This window comes from Apteryx rowi, unplaced genomic scaffold (assembly GCF_003343035.1).
Source record: "Apteryx rowi isolate R43461 unplaced genomic scaffold, aptRow1 scaffold_128, whole genome shotgun sequence".
NCBI lineage: Eukaryota > Metazoa > Chordata > Aves > Apterygiformes > Apterygidae > Apteryx > Apteryx rowi.
The window spans coordinates 1748023-1761073 of NW_020447508.1; the positions used below are offsets into that span (position 1 = coordinate 1748023).

The 13051-nt window shown below is 40.2% G+C and overlaps 2 protein-coding genes across 2 annotated transcripts in view; one reads left to right on the forward strand and one right to left on the reverse strand.

Moving 5' to 3' along the window:
* The window catches only part of MIA3 (MIA SH3 domain ER export factor 3), a 28010-nt gene extending 26850 nt beyond the window's left edge, over positions 1-1160 (forward strand). Inside the window, exon 29 of the mRNA XM_026055942.1 lies at positions 274-1160. Within this exon, the coding sequence (XP_025911727.1) occupies positions 274-605 (332 nt within the window). The 3' untranslated portion in view covers positions 606-1160. The remainder of the gene's footprint in view (positions 1-273) is intronic.
* An 814-nt stretch (positions 1161-1974) lies between these two features.
* The window catches only part of AIDA (axin interactor, dorsalization associated), a 29684-nt gene continuing 18607 nt past the window's right edge, over positions 1975-13051 (reverse strand). Inside the window, exons 7-11 of the mRNA XM_026055943.1 lie at positions 12150-12161; positions 9274-9396; positions 6420-6542; positions 5804-5921; positions 1975-4850 (exon numbers count right to left, since the gene is read on the reverse strand). Coding sequence (XP_025911728.1) covers positions 4754-4850; positions 5804-5921; positions 6420-6542; positions 9274-9396; positions 12150-12161 — 473 coding nt within the window. The 3' untranslated portion in view covers positions 1975-4753. The remainder of the gene's footprint in view (positions 4851-5803; positions 5922-6419; positions 6543-9273; positions 9397-12149; positions 12162-13051) is intronic.

A 13051-nucleotide genomic window follows, 5' to 3' on the forward strand; every position in this document is an offset into this window, starting at 1 on the left:
CCTGTTCTTCATGAGGCTTAGCTGTCTTGCCCAGTAGGTCTGGACAGGCTTTTTTCAAGCCTCCTTAATTTCTAGGTGTTTCTCCCTGTTAAGTCTAAACTGGAAACCAGCTGCCAAAAGGCACTAGAATATAATTCATGGCATGTGAAGTCTGCATGTGATAGTGATCCACCCCAGAGATGCTTCAACAAATTACAAAATGAGGAACAAGTTGGGAGCTTAATGTTTAGATTTGAGCAAAATTTCTCTTAACTCAGTGTCTTTTTCTTCTAGTTCGTGGTGCTCCCTTACCACCTGCAGCTGTACGAGACTTCTTACCTGGCCCGCCCTTAGGAATGAGAGATCTGCCTCCTGGCTCACTACCGCCTCCAGATCCAAGAGGATATGGACGTGGGCATCCTCCTTTTCGACCCCTAGGTCCTCATGGCCCAAGAGATTATCCTCCAGGCCCACGGCTACCCCCACCTGGCTTGAGAGACTATACGCCTTCTCCTAATAGAGACTTGACACCATCAGGACCTAGAGACTACCCAGCAAGCCCTCCACCACCACCACCACCGGCAGGCTCAAAGGACTATACACAGCCTCCAGCACAGAAACCATAACTGCAGTGTCTGATCAGCAGCTCAATGGAATGGACTCTAGCACACTTCCTGCAGTCAGGACTTTAGAAGATGGTTCTCTGTTCAAAGCCGTTTATCTCATTTCAGTATATTTCAGCTTTTGCAGGATTAATTTTTATCCAATTGCTACAGACATCTTATGTGCATTTATGATCACCTTAAACTCATCCATCCTCTTGGGCTGCAAGAACTTTTTTGTGATGGACTTGAACCTACTCTAAACGTGCAATAGAAAGGAAGTACCTGTGTGGCTAGTTTTAATTAAATGTAGCCTATGTAACCAATTGGTGAATGAACTAATTTCGTGAAAAATGTAAATCAAATCATTTCCTGTGGAAATAATTTTTAAGTAAAATGCTATCTTACCTGCCTTCTCCATCACATCATTAAGCTGCAGTTATTGTAGACCAGGGGTTTACATAGGAGTCTAAGGACTTTTTTTTTAAAGATGTCTGGTCAGAGATCAGAAGCACAAATGATACTGTATTCAAAGGCAAGTTATAATAAAAAGCAAAATTCCTTTTGCTAAACCCTCAAGACTTTGTTCCAGTGCCTTTTTCTTTTTTTATTCAGAAAGGACATCGCTTCAGTCATGTAACCAAAGAATGCTAGAGCCATGATCAAGTTAAGAACTGAATCAAGGCTGAGTAATTGCATAGGTTGTAAAATTAATGATTGTGTTAACCTTATGCTGAACTGGTCTAGCACATTACTGACTTGCTTCATGTATGAAGATAGTGGGGGATGCAGACCTCAACTGAAAGGCAGTATAGTGCTGGAAACTATGGACAGCCTGAGCTCTTGAATGCCACAATCATGGGGTTAGTTCAGAAATACAGGTTAGGGCTCTAGGATTCTAGAAATGAAGAAATTTAGTAACCACTTTCTGCTTTCAAAACTGGCTTCCTAGAGCATTCAGAAGAGAAGAGGCAGAAAGCAGCATATTAAGCAGGGTTTGAGAACTGAGGTTTAAATCTTTGTGTTCAAGAACAATTCAGCTTCCCTGGCATTAAGTCTGTGTTTTACAGCCTTTTTCACTTAACATTGTATTTAAAAAAAAAAAAAATTTTTTTCCTCAAGCAGAGTGGTTTTAAGTAAGTCCTATTAACCTATATTGCTTCAAATCAGCTTATATACACAGAACATGAGATAACTTTAAAAACACACTGTACGCCTGCAGATGTTCAATGAAATCCCTGAAGGTAAGGGTTAGCCCTTTGAAGAAATATGTAATATTGGGCATAGCAGGCCAATTATCTAGACACTAAGCAGTTTTAACAATACTCTGTACAGAAATACTTAGGGAGAAACAGGGGAAGAGAAAACAATTAGAAATAATAAAAAAACCTAATGAAAGACCATTATAGCTTTACTGCCAGAGTACAAGCAGCCATTAAACTTGTCATGTAGGTGTTACATTCTTACAGTACAAGTAGTAAGCTTTAGATTTAAGATGAAAGACAAGATAGAACATCACTAAAGCATAAAACAATACATGTAGGAGCTTGTGTTTTGTGGAGTAGTTCTTTCAATGAAAGCCAGTTTGCAGAAAAAAATGCAAAGAATAGAAGCAACTTTAAAAATGGTATTTCACACTACAAACATTAATTCACAATTAGTTAAATACAAAGCTCTACTTGTGTATTTAACAAAAATACTTCAAAGTTGACATGTCATATAACTGGAGTTAATACAGACATCTACAAGCTAGGGAAGAGTCAAGGTAAGTAGCTGAAACAGTGGGTTTGTAATTCAAATGAAAATGTTCAATTTGAATGGTGGCTAATTACATAGACATTGAACATATGTATTTGAAAGTTGGATTCTCCTAGTTTAGCATCTCTTCTTCCCCAACACAAAGTTTTATGATATTTAATGTCTCTTCCCTTGCCCACTTCAGTTAGCATTAACACAACTTTCAGCTGGAAGGAATCATCCTCTGGGAGCAGCAGGAGGAGGGCAAGCATGCTGTTAGTCACAGGCAGAACGCACAACTTAGTTCAGTGCTTTTACCAGGTATTGAGTGACACTAAAAGAAACAGTAGGATGTCAGACCAGAGACAGAGCCACAGAATATTCACTTGCTGAGCAAGACGAGATGTATGCGTCATGCAAAAGCCTGGTGCTATAGATTTTTAGGTTAGAAAGAGGCCTAAGCCAGCAAAGCACTGTTGGCAAATCAATACAGCTATTGACTTAACTCAGATTTATTTGCAACTGTAGAAGTTAAACTAATGTTTTGCTCCATCAGGATTTGTCCAGCCTTTTTACAGAGTTTGAAGGATAAAGTTGCTGGCTTTTTTTTGTTTTGTTTCTAAGAATGTATGCATCCTTCTTTTGGATGGTATCTGGCATGCCTCAATCAATTAGAGGTATTTCCGTAACTCATGGGGATTTTTTTAGGACTTGATATTCTGAAGTATCAGACATAATACCACTGGGGGTCTTTCAAAGACCTGTAAACAGGAAAATACAATTGTACTTCTATAGTTTTTTTTTCAACCATTAATGGAATTTGAGTAACTGTTGCTGTTTTTGTCATAACAGTTAAATAATTGTGTTGAGTGAGGAAAGTTTATGTCCTTGGTTATGCCAGAACAGAGGAAAAGAGAGAAGATAAGGACATTCAGAAGCAGCTTTTTATCCTCATCAATATGGTAAAACAAAGAATTCTGAATACCTCCTTATGAACAGACAAAGGGTCACAAGGAGAAGTAACATCCTTTTTCTTAAAGCATTCTGCAACATCCTAATGTTACATGACAGAGAAGAGGAATTAGTAATACATCTTCATCCAGATGGTTTAAAAAAACCTAACGTTTGACACTGTTTTGGGTGCTGGGTCTTTTGTTAGCATAGCAGAATATTTAGGCACTAGTTAGATACGCAAGAAGTATATCAGACCTTAAAGTATTGTATTAAATATCCACTCAAATATATGAAAGGTTTGACTGGGTTCTACTTCTGTCCCTTTATTAGGTCAAAAAGTGAGTGAAATTGTGTTATAATAAGCCAATGTCCTGCAGCTTATTACACACTGAATCAATAATATAGAAAATAAAGGATAATCCTATCTACTTACATAAAAAGGTAATTTTAGAATAAGTTTCCAGACTTGCACAAAATATGCAGAAAACTGCATACAATCAGTTTCCATAAAAAACAGCAGTTTCATGTAAAAGGTGGGTCAACCTGCTAGCCAGATCTACTTTATTAAAAGCTCTGGAAAATAATTGACACTGTTTGTTAGACACTAAGGGGCCAGTCCTGCTATCACCAAAACAGTAAAATTCCCCCCCCAAGATGAGCATGAGGCCCTAAAGGAAGCCTCTCTTCTTTCTCCACCCATCTTTGCAAATTGTTCTGTGACAAGATACAGGAAAAAAAAATAACTCTACCTGGGAGTAACTGTGATTTAAAGGTTTGTAATATATATTTTATCTAAAACTAGGAAAAGTGGATTGGGCAAGTCTAAGAACTAAGATTCAGCTGCTAAAATCATAGTTCAGTTTTCTCATCTGCAGTTATCTCCTCCTCCTAGCCTGATCAAAGAAGACCAGCTGACTGATGAGCTCTTCTGAGGCCAGCTTGTCTCCCAGCCTTGACCTAGCATCCTCCTCTCCCTCGTTTTACACCACTTGCGATAGCTCAAGCTCCTTCCCACCTCACCTTGTCTTTTTCCTGGTTTTCTGCCACCCAGCCCTTTACAGAGGACTCTGAAATGCAGATGAGAGGAACTACAATAGCACAGCAAGTGTAGCCAGGTTAGTAGGCCTGCCACATCTTTATTGCTACAGGTTTGGCAAAGGGGCAGTCTCCATCCTTCAGTGGAGTTTGAGGCAAAGGAGAATAATGGTTAAGGTAAAAAAATTCTGAACAGCAAAATTAGGAAAAGCAGTCAAAATTTTTCAGGGCTCTCAGAAAAACCTGTATCCGGAAGGTACTGAAAAAACTTGCACTTGAATGGTAGGCTTGCCTCTGACCCTGTAGTAGTGCTGTGCAGTATGTGATGGTCCCATTTGACCTACTGGCATGAATACAGTTGTTTTTTTCTTGCCCCTTGAAGGCTAAGGCTACTACACACAGCTACCAGACTTGTGGTTTAGTTCACAGAAGTCTCACAAATAGGGTCATTCCTTGTGCAATGTTTGATGGAGGTGAAGGTAAAGTGGTTTCTTGGTCAACAGTTGCAATTTCTTCCTTTTAAAGTCAGTGGGTTTTTTGTACCTGTAACCACAAGAAAGTAAGTTAATGCAAGTGCTAAAGACTATGCAGGAAAATGAAAGCATATTAAAAAGCTTGTCCTGTCCAGATCCTATTGCCATAATCTTTCAAATACATCTGTTGTTAGGATTTACTGAAATGAACAATAATGAATAGATTCACATGAAGAAACTCCAAACAGTATTTTCTCTGGAATATTATTTTGGCAAAATAAAGATTTCAATTTTTAAAATCATGTAAGCTTTATGTAAGGAGAATTCCCGATATAATACTCTGGAACCTAGGAAATACAGTACCAGTTAATTCAGGATGTCAGAAGTACTGCAGCCAATGGAGACATTTGTTAAACACTTCTTCAAGATGCTTTGAATTGCAAGTTCCCCTTCTTTCTCAAAAAACCCCCCAAAGACCTCCCTCAACACACCTTCACCCACACAGTAAGGACAGGATGCACATCACAAACACACTGCAGTGTAACTGGCTAATCTATTTCCTTGCCTGCTTAGAGGAAAAAAAAAAAAAAAAAGACAATGCTTTGAAATGTTCATAAAAATTCAAATTTAAATCAATATCGAACATCTCAAATCATATTTCCTTTATAGAAGTTCTGTACTAGAAATTCACGAGAGTTCAATATTTTCTTATACAGCTGATCCGATGCTCAAGCTAAGGTCAAAATGAAAGACTCCCACACAGAATTTGTTAACTTCATTCAGTTACAGACACCACAATTTCATTTGGAAATAGTCTAGTTTTGAGAAAGGTCTCTAGCCATTTTATTTGTCTAAAAGCATTTTATCTTCCATTCTTATTAAAAGTAGAATATTTCTTATGGAAGTCAATCCAATGAGTCCATAAAACCTTCCTCGATGCAACAAGCAACTCATTGTAACTGAAGCCTAGTTCGTTTCCTCTGTAGCACCTGCCACGGGCATCTATAACCGCAAGTCACTTACAGTTCTATAACAATTGCCCCAGGTTTAATTTCATCCATCTCCATGAAAGCAAAGCACTTGGTGCTAGTAAACCTCTTCTTAGGCTTGTAGTGTTTGAATTCAAAGAAAATAGCTGCACCTAGAGCGTAAGTAGTTTATTAGAAAGTTAGTATGGAAAGGAAATTATGGGCAACAATTATCAGAAAACTTATCTGCCATTAAGGTGCTCAACATACAGTGGAGAGAATTATCTCCAACAATTTCATAAGTTACTCAAAAGATACACCATGTTCTTACACTGCTCACCACACTCACGTGAGCTTGCACTCCCAACTCAGTTACTCATATACAGGTAACAGTTATGACAGTCCAATGATTTGAGAAGGTCATAAAGCAACTCAATATGTAACAGAGCAGACTGCTGCATTTTTATCTGTTTTCATTCCTCTTTTGTCTGCAAGTCATCACAATGACCAATTTGAAAAAGACAGGATGTAAAGGTCTATTTTTATCCACTTCTGGATTTTGAGCCCTACAGTAGCAGCTCATGCACAACCTGTTTATTAGATCAGGAGCAGCCTAGTGTCTACACTCTGAAAGCTCCTGGGCCCCATTTCCAATATCTGACACTACATACCTTTTGTTAGTTTTTCAACATGTTTCTGGATCTCAATGTCCACATTAAAATGGACATACGTGTCCTCCTTCCTCAGAGCCACAGGAGTATCTTGCACAGGAGTCAGATCTATCCCATTCAAATCTGCAGGAAAGAAATACCATGAGAATGGCAGAAGCTTCTCAGACTTTAAAGTCTTGCTTTCTTTAAGAGATTTAACAATAACTTCTAAAACATCCGCAGAAAATTAATGTCCATCTGGATTTTTCCCCAACCTTAAAAAGGGGCAATCATACTCTACAGGCAATCTTATCTTTTGACTGCAAAGAGAAAGCAGGTGAACTTCTGACAATGTTTAAGAAGAAAATTTGGAACTATCCCTCTTTATTTCAAGAGGACACTTCTTGCTGCTGCCAGCAAAGGATTCCATTCCCTCTGCAAGCAGGACTTGAGCAGGGCTTCAGAATTGCCACTGAACAGGCAGAAAGGCAGAGGCACCGCAAGGCTCCCCTCCACACAGGATCTGCATGGCGCAAATAGCACAGCTTGCACAAGCTGCAGTCATTGCAGCCCCCTTGCTTTGTTGCCTAGGCACAGCGTGCATTACTCCTCTTAACTCTTCACAGGTAGAGGGACGGGGACCGTTGGGCTGCGTTCCTGCAGTCGGCACTGGCCACGGGTTGTGCTGATCAAGCACAAGCCGGAACAGACAATACTGTTTCTCAATGAATTTCTGCTGTTTACACCAGCACCTTTGTGCTCTTTTGTCCTCTTACTCTCCTTCTCTCTCATTAGTGCTTCCTTTCCCTCAGGTGGAGCCAAGTTGCTAATGTTGTGGTCAAGATTACAAGTACGTAATGGACAGTGTGCCTAGGGTACAGGCTCAGTCTGGGGCCCAAAAGTGCCCCTGAACACACTTCTTTCAGGGAGCAGGCAAGGGTCACCAATGATGCATTTGCATGATGCAGGAAACCTCACTCCAAGCCAATAGCAGAGCAGACCTGGTATAAGATGACTGGGAAAGTGACTACTAGGCATCTTGAGGCTTCTTTTAACACAGACAAAATGACTTTTCAGAGTTACTTTTTGTCACCAAAAATCTTGAGAAGTAAAGTATAAAATCACTATTAACAGAATAGATGATAGCCTCCCATACTCTTTTTGATTCTACTTTCTACACCACTACTTGGCAGCTTTGGTAACTGCTTATAAAAGCCTGCAACTAGAGCACCACCTGTTAACAGAGACACTTGTCGGGAAAACAAACCTAACAAAGTACAGTCTCCCTTAGCTCCAGAAAGGAAACAAAAGCTAGCTCTGAAGACAAACAACGTTAAGAAAGGCAAACACTTCAGTGGAAGGGAACACTGACTATTTGCTTTACAAATTCTGATAAGTTCCAGGATTCAGTGTTAGAACCCCGTTAGCACTGGTATTTCCCTGCTGGCCAAGAGAAACTCAACAGGAAAGAATTAAGTTCGATCAAAACCACGTCTGTCTGGCTAGCCCTGCCATTGAAATCACTGTCCCTCAGCTTTCTAGCATACTGGGGGCAAAGAAAGATCCAAAAGTGACTAGAGAAACAGAGCCTGAAGAATAGTTACATAATCTAAAAATAATGCTGCAAACCTACAGCAACATGATAAACAAATAAATACTGCATTTTTCCCAGAATGAAAACAAAAAGGGCAAGTGTATCAGCTGGAGAAGACTAGAGTCATGTCTCAGCCTTCCACCCTAACCAGGAGAACAACTCAAAGCTTCAGAGTGAAGCAGAAGGTTTGACCATTGAAAAATCATCACAGGAAGCAGGATTAGATAAAGCTTTCTGTCTACATATTTGTCGGGTAACATTTGAAGCATCACTGGGATTCAAGTGACATTAGATACCATGACCCTCACCTCCACCAAAGAACTTGTTTGGTGGAGGAAGCAGCCTGATTACACATCTAACAAATATTTTATCCCTACCGTTAGTCTCTAATAGCACATGTAGAGAGGATATGTACAAGGTCACTATCAAAACTAAACACAATTAGAGGATGTGGGCTCAGCCACATATTTTTTATCTGATAATCAAAAAATGATATACCTCAAAAAATTGTAAAGATAAGCATGAGTCAAGCAGGGCAGGTTAAGGGTAAGCAATCCTGACTACAGTAGCTTCCTGCTAAGAAATGGGGAAGGAGGAAGAGGCAGATACTCCCAGTAGAAAGACTCAGAATACCAAAAATCTCAGCCTCAAGCAAAAGCCATCAACTATGTCGCCATCTGAAATAGAGAGAAATCCTGATGCTACTTACCCTGGACTGACAGAGAGAGGTTCTTCCAGACTCAAGGCAGCTATCAGAGGGGGGGCTGTTAGCCCACTAGACTTTGGCTGAGATATTTCACTGCCAAGGCTGAACTGCATTTTATGTTTTACTTCGCTTGTAAGCTTTGCTTCCTGACTTTATAATGGTGCCAGTGGGGGGTGGTTTTCTGCCTCCACAAAGTCCAGAAACCAATACGTATTGGGGAGTACAAGTAGTCCAAAGGGACCTGCTCTCCAGAGTTAGCTGAAGAATATGGGACAGAGAAGTACAGTCTGCCAAGTCACTGATACTCAGCTCCCAGCTTGGGGAAAACACCCCAGGGTGCAAAGACAAGTGTCTCTCCTTCAGTGAGCAGGGAGGAGATTCACCTCTCAGTATCTCTCAAATATAGAATTTTCCTATCCTTGATTAAAATAAAAGCCCTAAGTCCACAACAGAAGATGCAAGCATCAAAAAGAGGCAACAAATACTTCTCCCTGTAGGTTTAAAAATCAATACAGTTTTCAGAAAACACACTTTCTCCACACCAGATATGAGGAGCCAGGAACAGAAATCGTTACCCTTTACACTGACTGTGATGTAAGGATCAATGCACTGCCCAGCATCTTTCAGACCAATTTTCTCTATGTTGATGGTGAGTAATGTCATCCCGGGTTCAGATGGCAATCTGGGTAATAAAGTACCTGGAAAGAGTAAAGCATATTATTAACCCTTTAAGTAATCTTACAGCAGAGGCCTTGCTTATTCCATCTACTGTTTATCATCTTTCATGGAAGATGCTGTTCTCCAGAGAGGGTTCAAAGCCTAAGGATTCATACCCTGAGAGCACACAGCACTATGGGAAAGTCTGTGTACACAGATACACAACATCATTTGACAGACTTCAAAGCCTGCACCAAAAAACCCCCAGGACTGCCTCAAGTTAAATAAATCCACAGAAAACTGTAATGCCCTACAGAGTGGAACTTTGTTTAAAGTGTTCTTTCTTGCTCTCATGCAAAATAACTCATGCATGGAATTCAATTTATATCATTTTTAAGAATTAAACTTGGGAGGCTGGATTCAAGCTGCAGTGCAGGAAGTTCAGACACTTAATCAGGAGTACTGACCCCACTGAACATGACTTGGCCTCATGTTGAGCATTTAGACTGGAAGAATAAGGAGGAAAATGGCATTGTTGAGAATCCCACTGGACAAAAGGAAAGCAGAAGAAAGATTCTTAATTATCTAAATCCCATTGGCAGGGACTTAAAGGAAGTGGGGGAAAATAGTTTTTGCATCCCTTCTGCTTTAAGGAAGGAGTTACTAGCTCTGTATGAAGAAACTTTAACATCAGGTATCTTTGTGGTCACAGGCTGATGTCAATTTAGGTGAATCCTTGCAGTACTAAGGAATAGAGTGCAGCTGGCAAGAAATTCAAATTGTACAAACTCACTGAAAGCCATGGGATTCTGTAATCAACAACGGGGTAGTTTCTTCATGGTGATTTTAGAAGAAGTTGGCAGGCTTAATTAAAGCCTGACTCTAGTATTAAACGAATAAGCACCAAGACAGAAAATGCTTAGACTCATGAGCAAGTTTCATTTAGAGTTTTGATTTTCTAATTAAAAACAAAAAACAAAAACAAAACGCTATCCCAAGGCTTTGAGATCTAAACTAATAGTTTCCTTTGGCAAGTCCAGTGAGGGCTTTCCTTCATCCTTCTTTTCCCTGATATTCTTGAAGGGCTGGAGAACTGAGGATTTTTTGCCATATTAGCAGGACTGGCTCTGAAAAGGGACCATATATTCTGCTCTTAGAACTAAAGCCACAGCTTCAGCATGATTTCATGAGCACACCCATACTCAGTCCCCCTCTTGGGATCATCAGCAAGGCTTGAATCACATCTACCATACAGTACATTTTAGTACTTCTGTCTTAGCTGCTACTCATGACCTTCTGGTACCACATCTGCGGACACTTCAGAACATATGGCAGAATTTGACCCACCCTTCTGGAGTAACAGGATGGGCTTCTGACCATAAAGTGAGAAATGGTAAAATAAAGTTATGAGAGAACATCTATTGCTGCCCAAAAGCATATACACAACTGTTTCATCCTGCTATATCTCTTGAACAGATGTTCAAAGTCAGGGTTCTCATTTCAACCTTATGGAAGGCAGAAGCAAGTCTATTTTCTCTTTGGCACAAAATTTTGGTCTGCCACTTTTCAGTTACCTCCAAAGAGCAGCATGTCCAGCCAAGAGTCATAATCAGCTGTAACTTCCAGTTTTCCTATCCATCACTCAAAGGGACCAAGTGATAGGATATTTGACATGTAAAATAACCTAATAGATGCATCAGACTTTGCCTTTTATTATTAAAAAATCGGCTTAAGAAAAAATCTACTGCAAAATGCTTTTCAGAAATTGCAGAGTTGCAATGAACAGAAAAGTCAAGCTCACTTTCRGTGGGTGAGAGAACAGTAGGACAGATGGTGTCTAAGGAAACATGGTTTCTTTGCCACTTCAGCTGGAGGAACAGCCAAGCCAGCAAAGCAATATAGCAGCTATACACCCGGCTCATATGAGCCACAGCCACCCAGCAGGTCTTTTGCTGAAGCCTCTGTAGTCATTTCACATAGGAGACATCAGCTGACAGTAACCTCTCTGAGGTATCTTTAGTAGGGCTGGCCATTGCAACGCCAGTCTGCCATCGTGGCTTGGGCCCATTAGCCTTTAGCAGGCTCACACTGAGGCTTTTCATTAGGGAAGTGGCAGTCATTTCAGACGTGGTGGCTGGGAGTCATTGCCAGAGAAGGCACAGAGCACCTACAGATGAAATAAGTGTCCTCCTACAGGTGCATTTCACCTTCAGGAGCCAATCTAACAGCTCACTGCCACCAAGACAGAGGGGTCCTGTCTCTCCAGCCCCAGCCCCCAGTTCAGCTCACCAGGAAAAGGGGAAAGAACAACAAGTCTCCTTCTGGGTTCACAAATGGAAATGGCTCACAAAAGAGTCTGCTGCCAGCACAGCACTGGAATAAAGGAGTACACAGCCAGGAGACCTTCACCATTAGGGGCAGCATGCCATTGGATCAGCTCATCTCCTTATAGGACTGAAGTCATAAGTACATGAGTACATTTAGTGTAAGATTTCCCATCAAACATGCACTCCACTAAAGAAAAGCTAGCTATGCCTACCTTTGGCAACACTGCAAGTCAGCATGTTTTTATTAGCACAAGACTTCTAGAGCGCTATATAAGGTACATCACCAAATATGACCTTCCCTTTTTCTGGCACAGGAGGCAGATAAAGATCAACAAATAGACGCTCAGTTCTTTGACTCTTACCAGAGGCTGTATTTTGAGGGTTGAAATTAAGAGCTAAATGAAGGATGTCACAGCTACATGAACATGATCAAAGAAATTACAGTATGTATTAAAAGGTTATCATACCTTCATTGGCTCCTGAGTTAGATGAATGGTGCAATGTGATAACGATGAAGCCATGCATGTAGAAGACAAGATCATGGTCAGTTAGACAATACAGTTATGCACTGTGGATTAAAGGCATATAGAAGCAAAGAGTGCAACACAGTTCTATCAATTCAATAAGGAAATCTACTTAAGACTTATAAGGCTCAGCTTAGAAGGCTGCAAACTGTTTTGGTTTAAGCCTCATTATCCAGAGAAAGCAACAACCCAACATCRAATTAGCTGAGAAAACCGCACAAAAATTTACATTCAACAGGGAAACAAGGTCTGTGTTATCAAAGTAGTACAAAACCAAATCAGGGGGTTTAGATTAACATAGCTATGGGAAAGTTTATCTTAATGCAAAAAAAAAAAAAAAAACCAGAAAAGACAGATATGCAATTCATGAAGATTACAATGTAAAACATCAGTAAATTTAGGAATTACTATCACCTCCTCTTAAAGCATGGAATTATCATGAGGAGTAATTCTGTAAGAAAATATATGCCCCAAACTTCTTTTCTTTCTGATYTGGATATCTGACTTCTTAGAAAAGGATTTAACTGTAAATTCAACCTGTCTACTGTCAACTCTGATTCTTTCTTAAGCACATACAAGGCCCCTAACCATGTCCATTATATCCATATAGCTTCAATGGGTTGCACAGAGGTTAACTGTTGGCACCATGGTAAATGGTCACAACCTTACTGATTCACCACCATTCCAGTGAGCTACTCAAGATCTCTCTCACTTTTTCCACATCTTAAACCTTATCTAACCAGTGTGCTGAAAGGTAAAGAAAAAAGACCCTAGAAATGTGTGTCTCCCTCTTCCTCAAACTTGTCAACCATCTAGCTGCCTAGAGATGTCAGCATCAAACAGCA